This window comes from Ostrinia furnacalis, unplaced genomic scaffold, assembly GCF_004193835.3.
Source record: "Ostrinia furnacalis isolate ACB-3 unplaced genomic scaffold, ASM419383v2 OfSCF2809, whole genome shotgun sequence".
Taxonomy (NCBI): Eukaryota; Metazoa; Arthropoda; class Insecta; order Lepidoptera; family Crambidae; genus Ostrinia; species Ostrinia furnacalis.
Genome location: NW_021133048.1, coordinates 13,082 through 36,526, shown reverse-complemented (window position 1 = coordinate 36,526; position 23,445 = coordinate 13,082). Strand labels below are relative to the sequence as shown.

General features: G+C 38.3%; 3 protein-coding genes across 4 annotated transcripts; 1 reads left to right on the top strand and 2 right to left on the bottom strand.

The window, feature by feature from the left end:
• Positions 1-1,776: 1,776 nt before the first annotated feature.
• LOC114356457 (putative malate dehydrogenase 1B) lies at positions 1,777-4,495 on the bottom strand. The gene is made up of 5 exons (XM_028309643.1): positions 4,299-4,495; positions 3,661-4,217; positions 3,099-3,570; positions 2,909-3,029; positions 1,777-2,801 (listed from the first exon to the last, which is right to left on the bottom strand). The coding sequence occupies exons 1-5, from the start codon at positions 4,434-4,436 to the stop codon at positions 2,566-2,568; spliced, it is 1,524 nt and encodes a 507-aa protein (XP_028165444.1). The 5' UTR covers positions 4,437-4,495; the 3' UTR covers positions 1,777-2,565.
• Positions 4,496-4,656: 161 nt separating this feature from the next.
• On the top strand, positions 4,657-7,218 carry Rpp30 (ribonuclease P protein subunit Rpp30). 2 transcript variants are annotated; one of them, XM_028309641.1, is made up of 2 exons: positions 4,657-4,873; positions 5,104-5,949. In XM_028309641.1, exons 1-2 carry the CDS (start codon positions 4,871-4,873, stop codon positions 5,905-5,907), a joined length of 807 nt encoding a protein of 268 aa, XP_028165442.1. In that variant the 5' UTR covers positions 4,657-4,870; the 3' UTR covers positions 5,908-5,949. The 2 variants fall into 2 exon arrangements, with proteins under 2 accessions (XP_028165442.1, XP_028165443.1); XM_028309642.1 differs by having other exon boundaries at positions 4,663-4,823; positions 5,104-7,218.
• Positions 5,109-16,238, bottom strand: LOC114356454 (protein Lilipod-like; the record flags this gene model as incomplete). The annotated part of the gene is made up of 5 exons (XM_028309640.1): positions 5,109-6,326; positions 8,730-8,886; positions 10,290-10,521; positions 13,627-13,788; positions 16,006-16,238. Coding segments are annotated over 5 exons (938 nt in total), but the record flags the coding sequence as incomplete, so codon positions are not given.
• Positions 16,239-23,445: the final 7,207 nt, after the last annotated feature.

The following is a 23,445-nucleotide window of genomic DNA, read 5'->3' as shown; positions in this document are numbered from 1 at the left end:
CCTACTTATCATGAAGAGTTAAAACATGTTATCTTATATTAATTGACTTCTAACATTCGGAGGAATTCTCTGTATTTGATCCGCCGAATTAATCAAGCCAAAGGTTTTACTCCGATCTTACACGCCGATCCCGTTTTACTCCGCTTCTCTCAGCTTAATCACCCAATACTCTTAACGAGAACGGAACAAATTGAAATCCGAAAGTACCAATGTAGTCAGATTAAAAGAAAATGAGAACATTCCACCACGTAGCGGAAACTAATGCGCTCAGTAAGTAGATAGTCGCGAGTGAACCACCCCTCAATTCGCCTTGGCCCTCCAATAGCTGCCAGATTATCGTCTCTAGGAGCAATTTGTAGGGATTTGCGGTCGACCTTCGGGCCAAATAAAGCGATCGTCCGTCATTAGACCGCTGTGTACTCCCGCTAGACTAATTTGAGATATCTTCGGACTAAGGTGGGTTTTATAAAAACACGACTGTAATTTGTGATTAACCTTTTATCTACCCCTCCTTTTTGTGTGCACAGGTATAATACCAAGGTCTGTTAATAGTTAATCTCTAGGTAGCTTTTTGTGAGATCCTTGATGACGCCATGCGTAGGGGACGCGTGGCGCATTTGCGACAGTTTTTTACGACATAGCTCGGAGAGCTGATGGCCGCTGGGGCAGGAAAGTTCTTGAGTGGCGACCACGAGCCGGAAGACGTAGCGTGGGCAGGCCTCCCACTAGGTGGACCGACGATCTGGTGAAGGTCGCGGGAGGTGCCTGGATGCGAGCGGCGCAGGACCGGACTTTGTGGAAATTCTTGGGGGAGGCCTTTGTCCAGCAGTGGACGTCTTTCGGCTGAAACGAACGAACGAACCTAATAGGTACAATCAATTTTTATTCTTATTTCAGTAACTTTATCAGCTATCAGAAACTTACTAAATTATTATGAGAACAGGAATTTGGTAAAATTATGTTGTAATTTTTGTGTCAAAAACTGCTGTCTGGAAAAAGGATGTATTGCTAAATCATAATCAATTTTAGTAGGTATCATAATCAATTTTAGTAGGTATCTTAAAAAATAACAGCAAATAAATACAGCCACAGAACTTACACATTATGGATCAAGCTGTGTTTCTGTGTGTCATAATTAATAATCCCATACCATTTAAGAAATCAATATTTTAAGTATTAAATCAGACACATTCTATATACCTACTGATAAAACTAAAAGTTTATGTATTTTTTGTCTAATAACCATTTATTTACATATCAAGAGATTTTAGTTGTAAGATTTACTGGGTTCAAACAGAATTATGTAGAGTTATAAAAATATTAAGTCACTGTTAGGTGCATTTTTTACCGATTTAGTTCAATCCCAATAACTTAAAAAGTACAGTACTACTTGAAGTAGAGTTGAATATTAAACAGTAACTTTCAAAACTACATAATTTTTTCCAAAAATTAAGAACAATAAAATATATTTAAGATGAGGCAACTTTAGTATGTTAGTGAATATTATTCTATCACAAGAGTAAGCGGTTAGTTCTGATTTTAAATCACTCCGCTTTCTAAACATATTAATTGGAAGTATTTGTAATGGTGCAGATCCACTTAATTAATAGTATAGCAACACAAACAGTATCAAGTATTACAGGTAATAAAAAATAAACATGAAAGCACTAAAGTATTGTGACTCTGACATGTAGTTGTTAAGTAAAAGTTATCAAACTGCGAACACAAGTACAATTGATTAAAAGAAAAGACTTCAGTAATTAGGTACAAGCCACTTTATTAATTTAAAAATAACAAAAGTATTACATGTGATTTCTAGCTGTCAAACTTTAAACATAAAACAAATGAAAAAAAGGACAGGGAAGTTATTACATTCATAAAAATCCATGCAAGTTGACAAATAAGGCGTGCAGCAGCGCATGCAATGTTACCAACTATGTTAGTAAGCAGTGACATAGCGTAGGTGGCAGGCAAGGCTCCTCTCACCTTGGGGGATCGGTGGCCCGGGCTCCAGAGGCGTCGCCACCACTGCCACCAAGTGCGCCACGGCCTCCACGGCCCACAACACGCCCCACATGTCCCACAACCACATCACAACACTACACTATCTCATTATTGGCACAACATTCACACAACTTAACCAATACAAACACCTAACTATGCTAATAACTCCTATTGGCACAATCATACTTTGGAAAAATTCATGTCTCAATGCGGCTGCAGTACTGCATTTCGCATAGATTCTATCACATTATTACAGTGATTCCCATAGAATATTATCGGGATAAACTATACGAACAATACAGAAACAAAGACAGTTACTGCACGTCATAACATTCCTTCGCGAGCCACGACTAAACACACACTCTACGACTCGCTGCTCGTTCAACACTAAAAAATAGTGATGTTCGTGTAGCGGTGCCTGCCATGCCATTGCAGCCTCGGAGTGACGTTTAGAAATGAACCAACGATTCTCGATTATCGAATTAAACAATCGATACAACTAAAAATATGTTGTAATAATGAAATCAATGTAAAGCGTATTTTAGAATTTATGATAAATCTCTACCACACCTGTTTCTTTTTAAAGAATTTTGGTTTACAACAGCACGGATAGAACGGAATTACTTTTGGTAAATCGCCTTTTTTGAGATCCATTACATACTTTGCCATGTCTTCTAAATACGGTAACTTTATTTGAGGGTCTTTTGGTAATAAATAATCACTTGCGGGTGTCCAAACTCCATTGACTAATCTAGCTGGTTGTGAAAATGCACCCTTGAACTGTAATCCAAACGACCCTAAAACATTTGAAAGTATTTTAATTATACCTTTAGATATTAGGTACTAAATGCATAATTGGGTAGAACAAAACATAGCTATATTATGTTTAATGAAAGATAATTACCATCACATAGAATCCCTAAACTAGTAATATTTTGAGGGTCTGTATCAAAAAGCCAAAGCTTAACAACATTCAACACGGCTGTAGCTTTATTCAAATGAATCTGCCCTTCTAAAAGTTTATTCTGCAAAACAGAAACAATTTTTTTTTAAATGTTGTTTACGTGATCTTTTTCTTAAATGCTTTGATTTACCTTTTGCTCTGCTACTTTGATCCACAAAGATTCATCAAAATGCATCAAATATTCCAAAGTTCGCATTTCAGGTGTCAAACAGCCAATTATTAGCGAAGAATTTTTCACTTTAGTGTATCGAGTGTAAGGTTCAAAAGAGTTATATTTATGGACTGTTGTCTTGATATCTACTAATTGATTAATTCCCACAAATCCCCATACTGGAGGGCAAAACATGTTTCTCATGGGAACTTCTGCAATTTCTGCGGCTAATGCTGAAATATCTAAGCCAAGGTCGGAAGTAGCAACGACAATGTTTTTCTTATAAATATTTGTAATTGAATTCATAAGGACAGTAGCATTGTAGCAAGCTGGGCCGAGATTGGGAAACAGAACATACATTTTACGACAAGCAGAAGCATTTATTACTAGAGCTAGATCTTCCATAATTTGTTTATTAGCATATAACCAATCTCCCAACGAAGAATCATTACTGAAATAAATCAAATTAATTATACTTAGTAACTGATCGATCCATTGTCAAACTAATTCAATGGTTGATCAAAATAAAATAATAACTTACTCTAATGGTGCATGATCAAGAATAATGAATAAATCAGTATGAGTAAGTGCCATCCCAACTTTTTCCACGACTTTTACAACTTTTCCTGGATGGTTAGTGCCAATGAAGCTACATTCGCGTTCCACAAACTCCATAAAAGCTTCAGAACATTCGCTATCATAAATGTAAATTTTAGAAATGCTTTTTTCACCAACAGTCATATCCAACAAGCCTGATACTAAATGCATAGCCAATGGAAATCCAGTACAAGAAATGGTTACAATAAAATTATTTTTAGGGGGTCGTTCCACAAATTCTGCATTGGATATCCTGCGACTTATGACATCTTGGTCTGTCTTTAATTTCTTCTCGTATTGTGAAAAGTTATGTACCAAGCCTTCAAACTTTTCGGTTGAAAGGAATAGATCAAATTGATAATAGGAATGGCAATAATCTAAAAAATCCGAAGCCCCTCCAATGTAATAGGGTTTACTTCCTTTCATCAGTAACTCTTTCCATACAATTGGAGATCCTATATGATGCCATTTATTCTTTTGATTTATTTTACATAGCCATTGCTGAAACAAAACATTGGATCACGTCAAATACTGTAACTCCTGTAAAGTAATAAGAAATGTATTTATAAACTTTGTACAAACCTCCCATTCTATAACTGCTTTTTCTATTCTTTCAAAACAAAAATTGGGAAGATTTTGTGCAATGTAATCGGCAACTAAACATACTTCAGCAAATACGTTACACTGTGATTCACCTGCTATTACAATTCTTGCAGTCATATTCTTAAATAATGCAGTTAAACGGTAGCTAACCAATCCAAAAAATAAACAACGAACGACACACAGTGACGCAGTCAAAATGACAATTTGTCAGATGATCGTAGTCAGTATCTTATTTTTTATACAATCGGTATTATTTAATCGATTAATCGTTTTGAGGTGGTCGTACGTTTCTAAACGAAAATCCTTATGTCAAGAACCAATGCGCAAAGAACTGTCAAAACACAGTGTCAAACAAAACATAACCTAAAAATATTTTCATGTGTGTTGTTTGTTGTTTAACTTGATTTGTGTATACCTAATTTAATACCTAAGTAACAAGTTTAGTCAGTTAAACACACATTTAGAATAATATCCCGATCGAGTTATTATAGTACTGAAGCTTAAGTAAGGAACACTAAATCATCTCACATTTTTAATTTTAGTGGTGTTGTATGGTAAACTTTTAAATATACCATACATAAATTGATCAATGAGTTCATTTTGTATTGATTTAATTAAATATTATTTATTGATAAATTGTAGCTATTCTTCTCATAATTAATTAATAAAGTGTCTAAAACATACTAGTTCACCACATTCCAATGCTCAATTAACTTGATAACTAAAAATTCTGAAGTATTGAATAAAATGTTATTAATCTAATATATATTTTTATATTCAACAGGTTACAAATATGGCTAATCGAAATTGGGGGTTTTGTGACTTATCACTCGACAAAAGCTTTGACCTATCAAAGCTACATGTAATGGAAAAATTTGGGTACAATACTATCGCCATCAATACAGTAGTAGAGGAAGCAAGTGAAGAGCCAAAAAAGAAGAAAAAGAAGGGTGAAGTGAAAGAGAAAAAAGATTTTATACCTGCACCAATAGAAATACCCAAGGAAATAACTGATAAGACTAAACTCAATATTCTACAAAGAATCACAATACACTTTTCAGATTCAGGTATCACACACAAAATAAATAATTCAGAAAATATCAAGAAGTATGATATTGTGGCAGTAGTTCCCAAAACTTTGCAAGCATTCCAATATGCGTCTGGAACCATGGATGTAGATATAATAACGTTTGAACCTGAGTCACGGATCTCCTTCAAAGTGAGCAGAAAGCTGTACAGACAAGCTGTGGAAAGGGACGTGTTCTTTGAATTAATGTATTCGCCTGCTATAAGAGACACTACTTGTAGGAAAAATATTATAAGCACAGCTCACATCTATCACGCGGTTGGGAAATCTAAAAACATAATTATTACCAGTGCTGCTGAAAATGACATGCATGTCAGGGATGTACATGATGTTATAAACCTGGGTTTCATTTTAGGACTTAACAGTAATGAGAGTTTAGAAGCAGTCAGAAATAACACTAGAAGACTTATTATAAAGGCAGAAGGCAGAAGATGCGGTAAACACTACATGACTGTAACCACTCTGAGTGAAACTAACAATCAAAGTATAGATCAAGTTTAATTTGTTGTTATTTACAAATAATAAAAATCTTACAATATCATAGACATCTTTATCAATAAAACATTTACAAAATCATACACTTAATACTTATGAATTAACATTAAAACAAGCATCACAGATAAGGAATCATTTTTGAATCTTAACATTGCTTTTGGTATTTATTATTTAAATATCTTATCATCAGTACAGTTAGAGAGCTTGTGTGGACTTTTGATTCCATTGTACAAACTAGGAACTAAACTGACTTAAGAATTTCTTGTATTGATTACTCTGATTTCACATGTTCTGAGATATCTCCTGCTTGCGTCTTAGCTTCGACTTTCACAGTTTTCTCAGTAGACAATCTGCTAGTCATCAGACTTAGATTCGGTGTTTGGTTTTCTTCAGGCATAGTGAATATATTGGCTACCCACTTGAATCTAAACAAAACAAAAAGAAATATTAAAAATATGATAATGACAAAAATAAAACTAATGTAACCTAATGAGACTGAATAAAAATAGCAACTAAAAATGATGAAATAGAAGCCAAAACAAAACTCACAAAAAATGATAAAGCAGATGAATGCAGAAATGCTTACTCAAACTGGTGACTGGTGGGTTAGTAAGTTTCTGTGAAAAATCCAGGGTATTGAACGTGCTTAGCTACCATTGCAGATTGATTAAACTTAAAATAGCACAAGGGGAAAATAAAAAGATCAGTTAATTTTTTACATTGTATTCTTTCAAATGCAATCTCAACATTTGGTACAAGATATGTAATACAAAATGTATAAAAACAGCACACTTCAAATATGTTATGCTTGAATAACATCACTACGCCCTACATTTAACTGGTCTAGGCTACTTAGAACATGTGTATTACATTCTACATAATATCATGATGCCTCTAGATATATCGCCGGTAGCACCACAGACGTTTGCTTCACAATATTACTAGGTCTAGGCATATACTGTTGTTACATTATGGAGCATGATTAAGTTAACTGCAATAAGCTGGTTATTAATAATGATAGCCAGTGAAATTTCTGAGGGTTAATAGATTATTCAAAGGTATGAGTCTGATGCCTAAGATGGGTTTCAAAAAACCGATGATACAATTCACCACATCTTTAGTAGGTTATGTTAGGTTAATTAATAAACATGTATGAACCTTAAAAACAAAAACTGTAAAATAATCAAGACAGATTTATTGTTTGATCTGCAATTAACAAAGAGATCTACCACGACTAGAATTCAGGTTAAAAGCCTCAAGATACATACAAGATTCACATAAACAATCTCATAGCCATTGCAGATTAAACTGTTAATACCATTTTGAGCAATTTGTAGAATGCTAACTCATTGTGCACATAAAGTTCAAAGTATAAGTTACTGCAGTCTTATAAATGTCTTTTATCAATTTTAAAATAACATAAATCAACGAATGGCGCTGCAAATTAAACTAAACGAGAAACTATAATTTGTGGCATTGTAACTCGTTCCTCTAACTTAAAGTAAGACCATAACTGATAAACTAATTTTATTGTAATGTCATGGCAAATATCTAAAATACTTAACAATTAATATTGAATTTAAATCACCGATCACATAGCCTTATACAAAATAAATAATCTGCCGACTTACTAATCGTAATATTAACAAATTCAGTCTCATTGGTCATAAAACAATTTAAAAATTTAATCTAGTAGTCTTTCCTCAAGAACTTTTTATTCATATTAAATATGACACATTGATTACAAAACGTTAAAGGAATAAAAGTAATGGTAAAATATGATATGGATTAAAATAAATGCAGAAAATGTACCAAAAATTATTACAATGTCATAAGAATTATAATTACAATATTACATCAGCCATTTTGCGTATTTTACAATTTTTTTCGGGGTACAAAATAAATGTACCTACAGCCTACACAATATATCATAACGATAATATAATTAATTTCATTTCATATCTACACACGAAATAATATATTACTTTATTGTGCTGTTTTTTCAGATCTTAAAATATAAAACGGCACTGTTCTCACATAAAAGTGCCACATTCGAACACAAATCCCAGTACATACCGTAAAATGTACCTAAAGGAGCAAACACACTTGTAATTTAAATGGAATCTACTCCTTTAGGTACACATTGTTACATTAGCTATAATAAAACGGTGGCTAGTTCATTATTAATCATAAAATTTCAATAAAAGCAGTCAATTGTCAATCCGTCAAGTATTCAATTTTCAAGTAGCGCAATAATGTGTTTAGTATAGTAGCTGCCATTTCATAAAATTTCTAATTTGTTACACTGAATAATTTACGAATTGTGCTCAGCAAAGTTTAGAAATGACAACGTTTAGTTCTCGACGTGCATATTTTTATACAGTAGAGACAAGAAGTGAGCTAACGATCCACCTCATGCATATGGACATCTACGCTCACGTTCGTACGTACGTTTCCAAGGCGTTGTTAAACTTTAGTGACTTGTTTGTACACACGGCCACACTGTTAACTATCTATTTCCGTTTTTGCTCTCGCTCTAATCAAATGGTGATTCTTTGCGATAGAACGAGATGACATGACTGGCAATGGGCAGTTAACACTGTTGCCGATAGTACACTTATTTTGCAAAATTTCTTTAACAAAACAAAACACAGGTGTAGAGCCGAATTCAGACCATAGACATGTTTGGAGGCGTCTGTCGTATCCTACACAGAGCCCTGGCCAGCCACCTAGGTACATACTTGACGGATCAACACTTGACCGAGAGCAATCGTCAGTTGTTGAGGAAAGACACGCAGTGAGCGACCGTGTTCACGTTTTCCACCAACCTGTTGTATAGTTCGCGGCGAACGCTCGCCGTGAACTTGCTGACGAGGCAAAGGGTGACAGTGGCTGCGAATATCGCGTTGTATAGCAACACTAGCTTGAAGTTGCCTAGCCACTCGATGCGCCCGAATTCGCCGAGCAAATCGAAATTTGTTATACCTGAAAAAATAAGACAGATTTGTACAAATAACAATGGAAGTTGTATAATTTTAACGGTATTTATGACAAAAACAGGTAGATGAAAATAGTGAATAGCGGTTAAGGAGTTTATAAGTCGTCAAGCCCGGTGGTCCAAAGCGAGATAGCTCGCAAGCTAATCGTTCACACAATCTGTAATTGCAATTTTGTAATCAAAAGCATTAACAAGATAATGGATAGGTATAAACCATCGCATCCGGCTTCATGTTTCGGAATCATTGTGATCCGACAGCAACAGGTAAGTATAGTATTGTTGGTAATTTTATAATTCCTTGATGAATTTAGCGTGCGGCGACTTTGAGGAGGAATCCCAAAAGGGAAGTAAAACTAACGTTGACATAGTTATTTAATTTTTAGTGTTAAGAGTGTCGTGGGTTCAATTCCCGCCTTAGGCAGTTCGATTTTTTCAAGTTATTTATAATTTTCAAATAACGTTGACATGTCAATATTGCGGTCAAGCTTGGTACCTACTTGCTACACGCGCCGATGACGATCAGGGCCTGGATTAAATGTGTACGCACACCTTTGCTTTTCCACGAGTCTGAAAAGTGTGACTCTAGTCTGAATTTCTAAGCGCCTTAACCCTCAATCTTAATAAGTCAAGAGTAATCCAGATAACCCCATTATTTTGAACTAGCCATGGAACATTTCATGAATAGCAGGTGAAAAATCATATGAAATGAATTTCATTAATCACACCTGCTATTTTTCTTCACATAGACTGCTATAATTTCGCAGTCAACGAAATCACGAATCACATGAATTTCATTCATTCATTCGAGCGAAGTCCGTGAGCGCTGCTCTGCTAAGTGACCGAGCGAGTAAGAAGGAATGATTTGATCATGTGCGTGTTAGAAAAGGACAAGAGATGTGATGACGAACGAAACTGAGCATTTTAAATATGAACTTTAAACTCAAAGGAGTAAGGTTTAGATTTCCTTGTCATGATTCGTATGATTTCATTAGATAGCAGGCAGATGAAATGAATGATTTTTCACTAGTCGCGCGGTTAGTGATTGTTTTGTTGCATACATACTGTGCTGTGGAACTGTTTGTTTTTTGTTGTGCGACATAAAATCAAACAGATATTAAGTCACATTCAATATAGGTAGCTAATTAGCAATCGTTCATCATAATTCATACTTCATTAAAAGTAGCACATTATATGAAAGAGCTATATTTTAACACTGCGAATAAAAATCATTGCCTGTGAAATTTCACATGTGAAATCACATGAATAAAAATCATCATTTCATGAAATGAAAATGAACGGAAAATAGCAATCATTTCCATGCCTATTTTGAACCCTATCACCTTGTGGCAATGTCCAAAAACAACGATAAATCAAATAAGAGTCTTCTTACCTAATATCTTGACAAGCAGCGGCTGCGCAGTAGAGTGCGCGAGTAACAGCGCGCACGTGGGTATGATCCGGGCGAGCGGAGTGCAGCGCGCGCGCGGCAACACGCGCATTGCACGTAATGGCGCGCTGAGACCCGTGAGCGACGCCGCGTGCAAGTATAGTATGAGGAACGCTTCGAGCGTCGCGCCCGCCCAGCCTAGTTTTGATAGTGAGGCGATACCCAGTGTGAATTGCTGTAATAGAAACATTTAAAAGTTATAAATTAGTAGCTTTTACCCGCGCGGCCTTGCCGGCGTTAATTTCACAGAAAAATATGTCATTCGGGATTTATTTAGCTATCTATTGATGAAAGAAATCTTGAAATCGATTAAGTAAGTCTCTAGAGATTACAAACAAAGAAACCTTCATCTTTACTAACTTTACTTGTTTATAATATTTGTGATAAAATAGATGTTAGCCAAAGTTAAAGGCCACGTCATAAAGAGAATGACCTTTACTCAACATAATGTAAAATACATAATGTAGTAAGTACGGTTTATACTTGTGACTCATTTCGATTAATATTTTATATCGAACAAACTATTAGTTATCAAAGATGATAACGTCCATATTATGACGGTTGTATTGTTATTGTTTAATCTTGGATTTGACCTTTGCATAAAAATACTGGAAAATTCTGTGCAGAATTATATTTCTAGACTTAAAAAGCTTCCATTTATAATTAACGACCGGTTTATGCATTACATATGACGCACTGTAGGCGTCACACTCTTTGTCTCGCCAACTGTCTTCAAACAAAATTTGTGTACCAAGGAATAATACAAATTGTTGTCCATAGTTCTCTAAAATCTCACGATTGATTCAACTTCAAGTGATATTTTGTGAAAATTCCCCAAAACCATTCGGCATAGTAAGATCATATTATGAAAGTAAATTTTTTCACGCTAAAGCCGCTGAACTGGTAGTAAGCAGCAGCAGCCATTAGCATCGCCAGCGGGTACACCGCGTTGCTGTCACACAGCAACTCACTCGTGTGCTGAGCGGCACCGCCTTGATCCCTATGAGCAGCTCCAGCGTGTTCTGCAGTACCATCGCCGTACACCGCGTTGTTGGAGCGACGCCTGCTGTGGTCTACCTGCTGTGACAGCAACTCACTGACGTGTGACGTGTGCTGAGCGGCACCGCCTTGATCCCTATGAGCAGCTCGAGAGTGTTTTGCAGCACCATCGCCAGCTGGTACACCGCGTTGCTGGAGCGACGTCTGCTGTGGTCTACCTGCTGTGACAGCAACTCACTCGTGTGCTGAGCGGCACCGCCTTGATCCCTATGAGCAGCTTGAGAGTGTTCTAGAGCACCATCGCCAGCGGGTACACCGCGTTGCTGGAGCGACGTCTGCTGTGGTCTACCTGCTGTGACAGCAACTCACTCGTGTGCTGAGCGGCACCGCCTTGATCCCTATGAGCAGCTCGAGAGTGTTCTGCAGCACCATCGCCAGCGGGTACACCGCGTTGCTGGAGCGACGTCTGCTGTGGTCTACCTGCTGTGACAGCTACTCACTCGTGTGCTGAGCGGCACCGCCTTGATCCCTATGAGCAGCTCCAGCGTGTTCTGCAGCACCATCGCCAGCGGGTACACCGCGTTGCTGGAGCGACGCCTGCTGTAGTCTACCTGCTGTGACAGCAACTCACTCGTGTGCTGAGCGGCACCGCCTTGATCCCTATGAGCAGCTCGAGCGTGTTCTGCAGTACCATGAGCACGGTGATGGTAGTAAGCGCTAGTAGCATCAACATCGCCAGCGGGTACACCGCGTTGCTGGAGCGACGTCTGCTGTGGTCCACCTGCTGTGACAGCAACTCACTCGTGTGCTGAGCGGCACCGCCTTGATCCCTATGAGCAGCTCGAGAGTGTTCTGCAGCACCATCGCCAGCGGGTACACCGCGTTGCTGGAGCGACGTCTGCTGTGGTCTACCTGCTGTGACAGCAACTCACTCGTGTGCTGAGCGGCACCGCCTTGATCCCTATGAGCAGCTCGAGAGTGTTCTGCAGCACCATCGCCAGCGGGTACACCGCGTTGCTGGAGCGACGTCTGCTGTGGTCTACCTGCTGTGACAGCAACTCACTCGTGTGCTGAGCGGCACCGCCTTGATCCCTATGAGCAGCTCGAGAGTGTTCTGCAGCACCATCGCCAGCGGGTACACCGCGTTGCTGGAGCGACGTCTGCTGTGGTCTACCTGCTGTGACAGCAACTCACTCGTGTGCTGAGCGGCACCGCCTTGATCCCTATGAGCAGCTCGAGAGTGTTCTGCAGCACCATCGCCAGCGGGTACACCGCGTTGCTGGAGCGACGTCTGCTGTGGTCTACCTGCTGTGACAGCAACTCACTCGTGTGCTGAGCGGCACCGCCTTGATCCCTATGAGCAGCTCGAGAGTGTTCTGCAGCACCATCGCCAGCGGGTACACCGCGTTGCTGGAGCGACGTCTGCTGTGGTCTACCTGCTGTGACAGCAACTCACTCGTGTGCTGAGCGGCACCGCCTTGATCCCTATGAGCAGCTCGAGAGTGTTCTGCAGCACCATCGCCAGCGGGTACACCGCGTTGCTGGAGCGACGTCTGCTGTGGTCTACCTGCTGTGACAGCAACTCACTCGTGTGCTGAGCGGCACCGCCTTGATCCCTATGAGCAGCTCGAGAGTGTTCTGCAGCACCATCGCCAGCGGGTACACCGCGTTGCTGGAGCGACGTCTGCTGTGGTCTACCTGCTGTGACAGCAACTCACTCGTGTGCTGAGCGGCACCGCCTTGATCCCTATGAGCAGCTCGAGAGTGTTCTGCAGCACCATCGCCAGCGGGTACACCGCGTTGCTGGAGCGACGTCTGCTGTGGTCTACCTGCTGTGACAGCAACTCACTCGTGTGCTGAGCGGCACCGCCTTGATCCCTATGAGCAGCTCGAGAGTGTTCTGCAGCACTATCGCCAGCGGGTACACCGCGTTGCTGGAGCGACGTCTGCTGTGGTCTACCTGCTGTGACAGTTACTCACTCGTGTGCTGAGCGGCACCGCCTTGATCCCTATGAGCAGCTCCAGCGTGTTCTGCAGCACCATCGCCAGCGGGTACACCGCGTTGCTGGAGCGACGCCTGCTGTAGTCTACCTGCTGTGACAGCAACTCACTCGTGTGCTGAGCGGCACCGCCTTGATCCCTATGAGCAGCTCGAGCGTGTTCTGCAGTACCATGAGCACGGTGATGGTAGTAAGCGCTAGTAGCATCAACATCGCCAGCGGGTACACCGCGTTGCTGGAGCGACGTCTGCTGTGGTCCACCTGCTGTGACAGCAACTCACTCGTGTGCTGAGCGGCACCGCCTTGATCCCTATGAGCAGCTCGAGAGTGTTCTGCAGCACCATGAGCACGGTGATGGTAGTAAGCGCTAGTAGCATCAGCATCGCCAGCGGGTACACCACGTTGCGTTGGAGCGACGACGTCTTGCGCTGGTGGTCTACTTCCTGATGACAAAAGAAGTTCTTACAGTAGCCGAATGTGGAAGCGAGCTTCACCCTGATCCTCAATCACAAAGGAACTAGCTATCTTACCTCCAACTGCGGATATACAACAACGGTGTTAACATTGTCGTTTACGATAATTAATTTAGGCAGACTTAGAACAAGCCCCACCACAAACCAAATCGAGCAAAAAATTAACTCTCACTGGGAATCGAGCCCGGGACTCGATATCTAAGATAGATAGACTTAAAATTGAAATACGTAATACGCATATTTATTTTGAAAAGATGATGATGAAATATCGCGTTACATTACATAAACGGCATAACATCAATTTCATACACTGACGTGGCCCACGTGCTAGAGCCAAAAATAATCTTATTTATTAATCAGAATCATAACACGTAGAAATAGGTAGTAGACGTAATAAAAATGCAATCTTTAACGCGTATAATATTGACAATATTTTATAGATAACTGAAATCAGCATAATTATGATCGTAAGAAAAAAAGAAATGATTTTTTTGCCAAAAAATAATGATGAGTTTGCTGTTCTGATTTTGGGACCGTGATAGAGTTCACTATTAAAACTTTCGATACTACTTACGCTTCTTACACCCTGTATAAACCACTTTAATAAATTGTTATTAATTCCATACGTCATTAATGTATTACCGCTGAAACGATGATGGATTGCTCAATGAAGTTGTTAGTTATTATTTATTCACGAGTTTTGTGAATGACTGTTAATAAATGAAAGTGAAAGAAAACTAATTAAATAATTTTATTGAGTTATTTTTTACGGTACGAAAAGTCGATTAATCCAGTGTAAAACGCCCTTTCCTAAAAATGAGAGTTTTTGAGAATGGATGGATTGATGTTGATTAATTTTTCACCCAAAATCTACTAAACGGATTCTGCTGAAACTAGAGTATTTAGAATAACAACTAGGGTAGGTACGAATATCACGCTGACAAAGCCGCGGGCTAAAGTTAGTTAAAATATTGTTAGATTTTGGACTCTACCTAAGAAATATTGATGAACCGCTCTGTTGATTCAGAAAACAAAAGTAAACAGTTACTTGGGTGTTGATAATGATTATGAACGACAGCGCTTTGTTCCCCGCGAGGAGAAATATGTTTTGTAAACATAATTATTCATAGTTTTCTCGAACAGGTATGTGTAACGTACGGCTTATCACGATCGACTTCTTTCAAAGCGTGAATTGTGCGTTATTATCCACATTTACAAGGAAATTCATTAAAAAATTGGAAACCAGTTATAATACTTTTCGCTCGCTTCAAGTCGCTTCAGAAAGAATTATCTAATATCTCACATTATTTCGATAAATGAAAATCAACTTCGAAAACAAACAAAAAAAAGTTTGCGTCATCAATATACTAATATTTTTAGCAAAAAAAGTTAAAAAGATGCACATAACAAATTTTTGCAACTTAACAACAAGTTATTTTCCAATCCGTAGCATAGAATCATATTTATTTTTAGACATTCGCGATTTTTTTTTGTTTCTCACGAGGAAATCGACGATGAACTCCGAACTGAGGTATCCAATTCTGCATAGAGCGTCTTTGTAGGTGCATTGACGCGCAGCCACAGAATAAATTACTAGGCGTAGCCTATTTCCAATCTAGGTACATCTAAAAATAACAAACTTTTCCACTTATAGCTATGCCTGTGCACCCTGTCGCTAGGGCCATTCTGAGTGTAAGGCACTCTTTTGATACATGTCGATTTGTGTAGTTTGTCCTTCGAGAAGGACGATTCGGCGTCAGATTTTTCCACTTACGTGTTATAACACATGTATGTATGAGCAATATGACCCATGACCTTAGAGTCGACTGTCATAATCTCACTAACTAGGTAGGTAGGTACTTATGCCCCTGAGCAATCCTGGGGGCGTAGTGTGAGTTTACGTCAAACGCATTCGTAAAAAAGTGACATTAAATGTATGACGGATTGTACAGGGCCCCTAGCGGAAACGAAACAAGAACTAAAATCTTAATTTTTTTAACGCAATTGATATCGAATGCATTTGACATAAAGTCACACTACGGCGGCCCCTGTTCTGCCTGCAGAACTTCTTACTTATGTATTTTACGCGCAGCCTAAGCCGTCACGTCACATACCCGCTATACATATTATAATATGTATAGATCCATTTGTAACCTACATCTGAAAGTAACAAACTTTTCCACTTACTATTCTCTTAGCGACGACTTTTTGTAGTCTGTCATTAAGGCCGGCCTGTAGGGCGCCGTTTCTGAGCCGCAGCAAGGGCGTCTCTTTACGCGGGGAAGCGTGCAGTTTGTCCTTCGACAAGGACAAGTCGGCGTCCAACGGCGCCGATATGTCCCCACGGTCGGGGTACATCGGCTCCGGCGATATGTAACCTACGCCTGTAACAGATAATGGAACTTTACTGGATAATCGACCTTATTAAAGGACGGCAGCACATTATATTAAGACGGACATCTTATACGGTTGTTTTATATGCTATTTTTGCAACGAACATTGTGCTGGACCTAAATCGGCAAAGTCGACTAGCGGTGAAAATGCATTCAACTCATTCAATTTTGTTACAGTTAAGATACCTAATTGATTCGTATTTTTGTTTTTCAAGTATTGTGTGTGGTACAGTGGGTAATCATTCCTAAAATAATGAATGTTGTCTTACTCGAAACTAAATTAATCATCATCAATCTATAATATGTTTAATGGACCAAATGACGCACCTACGTAATTGACCGACACGCTAGAGAGGTTCATTACGTTAGCCCATTGAGATTCAGTCCGTATCGCTGCCTTTATTTTAACTTTAAATAATTTTAAACTTAGAATAACGGCAGCGATACGGACTAAATATTAATTTTCAATAATAAAGAAAAACGTGAACCGGGCGAAATTATTGCGATTTCACACGGTGCGATTTTATGACGCACGTTCGACAAAATAGTCTCGCACAAATGGTCATTCGTCACAAACAATTGAATGGGCAATGCCGATTGGTCGTCACCACGTTACATCGTCGAGGCGAAAGCGATTCATTGAGGAAAGCCATCTCAGAAAACGTATGCAAATTATCGTGGAAAAGGAAGGTAAAGATAAAAGCAGCACGTGCGTATTAATGGGAGCCATTGACATTTCGTCACAAATCGACATTCAATTGTTTTCGTAGAAAAGGTTCGAAAAGGTCTTCGAAAATCATATAATAATTGAAAGTCTGGAAAGTAAGTATATATGTACTAAGGAAATGAGAATTAATTTAAAACTTAAAAAATATATTGCCTCCGGTAGAACTTTGAACTCTGAGCTAAAATGAGCTAAGTAGCCAGCAAACGATAGAACGTACCTAAATAAGATAGTTAAAAGTCCTAAAATGACAAAAGATTTCAGGTGCAGACTTTACATTTTACGATACATGCGATTAAACTCATGACATCAAAGTTAACCTTCATTAACCAACCATTGGTTAGTAGAGGAATACGTTAATTACCTATCCCAAGATATCGTTCTAGGTCAAATTGACCGTCATCAATGTGGAGGTTTACTACGGAAAAATCAATAATTTGTCACTGAAATAGTAACATGGCTGTTTAAACAAGACAGGCAAGACACTTACTAATATCGACCCATGAACTTATTAATACCGACTGTTCAAATGGGAATAATACATTATTCATCACGAAGGTCACAGCTTAAAGCTCCAATATTAGCTTAGTTGTTTGTTATTTACAGTATCTTTTATATTTAGCACAAAACTAATTTACACAATGATTTTTTATTCAATAATTTAGAAAGCTTTATACTTGCACATACGATAGGCTTAAAAACTTTAGAAAAAACAGCATAAAAAGAACAAGAAAATTCCCAGCTAAAGTAAATAGATAGCAACTAGGTCTTCAATCAATGGGTGAATAAATAAAATAATCTTTAAGATCATTTAACGACTACACTCTTTTGATTTCAAAATCATCATCTTTGCAGCAACTTGACATCACCCTGATAAAGAACTAACTACGAACATCGTACTACAACATAGAGTTAACATTGACACCAATCACCGATTTAATCAATGGACTAAATCCGTAGCATACTCGTACATGGGCACTGGGACTAGACGTCACGGACCGTGATGCGTAAACCGACGGATACACGTGGCTTACCGTCTCTACAGTAGAAGTATCTGCCAACAGCAATAAATCCATTATAAAACTGATGTCAGCTGGTCTGTTGATAATGTGACCGAAGCGAAGAAGAAATAAGTTTACATTATCAACCAGACTTTTTATTCTTTCCAGTAAAAACAAAGACAAGATATCAAAAACATTTAACAAGTGTCATTATTTTAAGTTACTTTTGTGAACGCTACAATGTAACCTTGTTGGTGATCAAATAAATAAATAAACGTTTGATCCAGCTATCGGTGTGCATTTCTACAAACACTAAATAAATACTTATTTTGTTTCATCGCAGTTAAGAAATTACACTCCATAACCGTTTTTGTAAAAAAAAGTGAAAGTGAGCACAGAGAACTGAAGACGCAACCAGATGAAAAACGGGATAACAAGGATAAACTTATCCAACCGTGAAGTTACCAAGGTGAATCTCTGATGTTTTTTTAACTAGCATTATACACTCGACAGCAAATAAATCGCACCACCCGCGACGCGAACTTTAAAGATTTTCTTTTGACACAATAATGGTGCCCCAACAATATTGGCAATTAGATATAAATTTTAATAAATTGGAATAACTTAGATTGACCAGTCCCCGAAAGCAGCGCCTGTTCACAGACATGACGAGTGAACCAGCCATCGCTTCACTCAACCATATTAGAGGGAATGTAACGACCACTACGCCACCACCCCAGAAATCGGCCCACCTACGTTTCACAGGAAAACTCGTTTCTACTGACACAATTATGGTGCCCCAACAATATTGGTGGTATTTGAAAGCTCAATAAATATCCTTAAAGAAAAACACATTTAATTTCTTAATAAACGATTTAAACGATTAACATAATACAATAAATGTGACTTGAAAAAAGACCTCACTTTGGGCTCACCTCTGGAATCAATTAGACCAATTTTTATGGTTATAAAACCAAATAATGATCTCACGTGTCCTCTTTAACAGATTGATAGCGATTAATCCCAACTTAACAGTTTTATAGCCATAAAAGTTGGCTCAAGCGTAACTACCTATTTTTTGAAGAAGTGTCTCTGGATTCTTCTACAGACACATTTTTGGGGTAAAAACCTTTCCTTCAATATTAGTGGGAAGTGGGGATGCATACGTTTGAAAGTGCTTGTCGCGGGAGGGTCGATTTTTGTGATGACCAGTGTAGATTTTATTGTTATTCAGTTTTTTATCTCCAAGCCACAAACTGTGCTCACTTTGGTGTGATAATAATATTGGTAAAAATTCGTAACAATTTTAAAAGGTTTAAACATACAGGTATGCGACTTAAACTGCCATCTTGTTGCTAGCATGCATTATTTATCAACTCTGTTCCACCACGTTATGCTAAAGTACTGCAAATCAATAAAAACAATGTGCCTGCTTATAGAAATTATGTTGACTATTGAGTTATACATTATTTATTAACCCTTGTCATGTGGAACTGATTGTATGGGCCGTTAATGTATAAAAAAGCACAAAGAAATATTATTTTTATTGCTGCCATTTATATTCAAGTGTTGACTTTATTATCATTCAGATGCTATATATTATTTGCTGCAGGGCTTCGATTCAATGGGCCATATTTTAAGAGGCACCGTCTTGGCATCGATGTCTGATAACTTTCAAGGTTCAGGATGTGAGGTATTCGCATTAATTTACAATTCGCCTTGAGGAGTGACTTCAATTGTCTTAACGCTTGTTACTTTACTGATAAGCACTATGAATTGCATTAATTAAAAAAAAAAGAAACTTTTAGCCTAGGCCCAGACCACCGATTTTTAGTCTGCCGATAGTCAGGCCCGATTCTAATTTGTATGAAGAATCAATCGGTGTAATGTGCGTATTTCCATACATTCCCATACTGATTAACTGACCGACTAAACTATCGGCCGACGAAAAATCGGTGGTCTGCGCCTAGGCTTATTGCTATTGAAAGTTATTTTTAAAATATTTATGGCAAATTAGACATAATACCAGATTAGTCGAGCAGTCATTTATACTATTTCTTATTTCAAGCCTTAAAAACCTTAAATTAAAGACTTATCTTCGCCTCATTAGTACATAATGTGCTAGATCAATCTAGTAGCTTCCTGCTGCATATCAGGTCTGGTGGTATCGGTCTATACCACTTTGATCACCTTGGTGATATCACCTGGGTGTGCAAAAGATGTCAATTAGTGTTCTTAGACCAGCATGATAAGATAAGTCATCGGAAATCAAAGTACAGCAATTGCAAATTTTTTTTAAGTGCATGTTTGAAGCTTGAGTTTCTATCTAAAAAATCCGATGACTTGATACGTTAGGCTATTTGCAAATAAATTTCACAAATAGCCTAACCTCAGATTCAAAACAACTTTAAAATTCGGCCTGATCATCAATTTCCACCAACGAGATTCCTTGTTGTGGTTAAAAAACATCCCTAAACTTATAAAATCAAATCATTTTTTTTTTATTGAGCAACACAATAGTGAGTTTCAATATTTCTCGTATTATTACCTCGCTACTTACTCGGTTTCATGCACATTAAAATTAAAACTAATGAATCACTAGCCATCATCAGTGTGCATTTCCAAAAGGCCGACTCATTGACGGAAACCCACACCGACAGCTCTGCTGCCCGATATCGACAACCGACAGCTCTCGATATCGATAGCAAATACGAGACAGTTCCAAACTCGCCACTACTTGTCTAGCCGTCAGCGCGAACGTTTCAATGCGCTGATACCGCGTCCTAATTGACACGTCTGGCGGGAGCGGAAGTTGTAGTGAAGGGGCGTAAATAAATAAGATATCGATGATAAAATACTAATAAAATATTCTTAAAATGTTGAGTCCGCGTTACCACTTTAAGAGTTAGCTTCCGTTGCACCACCTTAACTTTAACGGCAAACATATCCATAACCGGTGTTTTTGTATGGAGTTTGTCAGACTTTTGACGTTAAAGTAAGATGGTGCAAGTCGTTAAACATCTGACAAGATTCCAGTTTTGTGTTCTTAGGGGGTTTCCATGGTTTCTATAAGTCATAAAGTAGGGTCTAAAACAGTAATTTGAAGCGAGCTGTGTTTATGTATTACAAGTGTGTCATTATCTTGTCTGTACTATCTCTTGGCTGTACCTAAGAATATTTTGTATGTGACATCCTGTTATACCCATGTTTATGAATGAATAAATGATTATGATTATGATCTTTAGCGTTATGTTCTCTCTGAACTTCATAGTGAGCATAAAAATCATAAGAATACACATCTGGGCAATAGTTCACTGAAACTTGGCCACATTACGTATCGACTTCTGAAATATGTTGCATCGAAGCTAAGCCACACTTATCGATGACAAGACAAAACATCGACATATCCCCATCACTACACGAGCTCACAATGACGTGCGGAAGTCGAAGACGGAAGCAATGGCGCGACAAGCAGACAGCAGCAAGCTACAAAGCTCGACGCGCCTCTAGCACTAGCTCGTCGCGTGGCACCACCTGATTGTCATTTTCGATGCAATTTGGGAAATGTTAAGTTGTAAGTTTTGGCACAGGGTCCTAGGTGAATAAGTTGATATGGAGAATCTTATTAAATAATTGTAATAGGTACTCACATAACTACAAAGAACTTCATTCGAAAATGAATGCTAAATAAGATTCAATAAGCGCTGGACGGACGCAGGCCACTACCGACCGGGTAACATGAAAAGCATTGGGGTAGGCCTATGTTGATGATGATGAAGCATTTGTTTTAGGAGGAAAAAAAAACATACCCATACAAACGTTTTGTTTATTCAATTCATGATTGGTCATGACATGACCGTTTATTGCTAGACTAGTTTATCCCAGAAACCGCCATTTACCTTCTCATCACTCGCCTGTCTTCGGCTAGTGGTGTCAAGCTTCTCTCATGGAACTTTTGCTAATCGTCACTCCACCTAACTGGAGAGCGTCCTACATTACGCTGGCTACTAACTGTAATATCATTTCAAAAAGTGAACTGACTCTCCCATTGCATTAAAGGTACTCCGGTAGAAGTGAAATAAATTAATATCGCTCTAAAGACCTTGTTCCTTCCACCTCACGTCACTTTGGCACGCATGACAGTGTTAACAGCGATTGTCAATTAGTTTGATATATCGCTGAATTCTATTATCACTGCCAATAACCAAATAGTGTTAATTTCAACTTTCACTTTTAACATTCTTGGCATCGATACTAATTAAAACATCCCACTTGTCGAAACCATATATCAATGAGCCGTCAACGATAATGTATTAGTAACTTTTCTCTAACATGTGAACGGTGTTAATAAATTATAATATAAACGAGTGACATTAGAGAATTGGCGATAATTTATGTCCAAGAATATAATTTCAATTCACATGCCGAGCGATGTTGACAACATTGTTTGTTTGTCATTGTCATCATAGTTTATCCCAGAAAAATTAATGAATTTACAGATCATTTAATTTACCTTTTTACTCAAGAAGAATCTGAGCCATTTTGTAATGGGAAAGCCACACATAAAAAGGAGGTATAATAAAATTGATCCAAGAGAAGAAAACTTAAAGTTTCGACTCTACTATTTAGTTTATTATTTTACTACCATCTCTACCTACTTACCGGGGAAGGTATTTTATGAACAAAGCCGCGTATTTTAGACAGTCGAAAGATAATTGAGTACAGCGCTGACAAAGAGTAATTAATTGACATCTATTGACAGCGAGCGCTGTCGGCCATCGGAGTGATGAGTTTGCGCGCGCGCCAACTCAAGATTTATGGGCTAGAGGTCTCCACTGTGAAATGAGTTCCGGGTAAAGGTCTAATTATATTGAATGCATGTGTTTTTATATAGGACCGCACGCGAGTAACTATCTACTTACAAAATAAAATAAAAAAAACAGACATCAAAATCAAAAATATTCATTTAGTTTAAACCACAAGTGGCACTTATGAACGTCAAAATATAGTAAATAATAAAAAAGAAAAGGTAGCCCTTATGGGGCACTTTATATGTCTCCCTTCCAGCGCTTCGAGACATACATACATATGGCAAGTGCTGAGAAGAAACGCCGAAACAAACTCAGTCACCAGTAATTGCCAGGAATTATCTAACGGTCTACATGACTTACTATAATTATTTATTTATTGTAAGGTTGCCAACTTTTCAGCTGCTTTTATCGTGCTGGTATTTTTTAGTTATGACGAGCTACTTACTCAATCTTTCGGGAGGAATTTGAATTAATAATTCCAGTTCTTGTGTGGTCACTGATCTTGATTGATAGCTCTCTACGTAATTTGTTAAAATTAAAAAAAGATTAAAATAAAATGTTAATATTGTTATCAACGACACGCCATTTTAATTTCTAATTATAGTTTCTCGACTAATTCCACAACGACGTATCATACCAACGTCATAAAATAACGCATTCAATCTTAATAATCGCCTCTGTCACTTAACCTATCATAT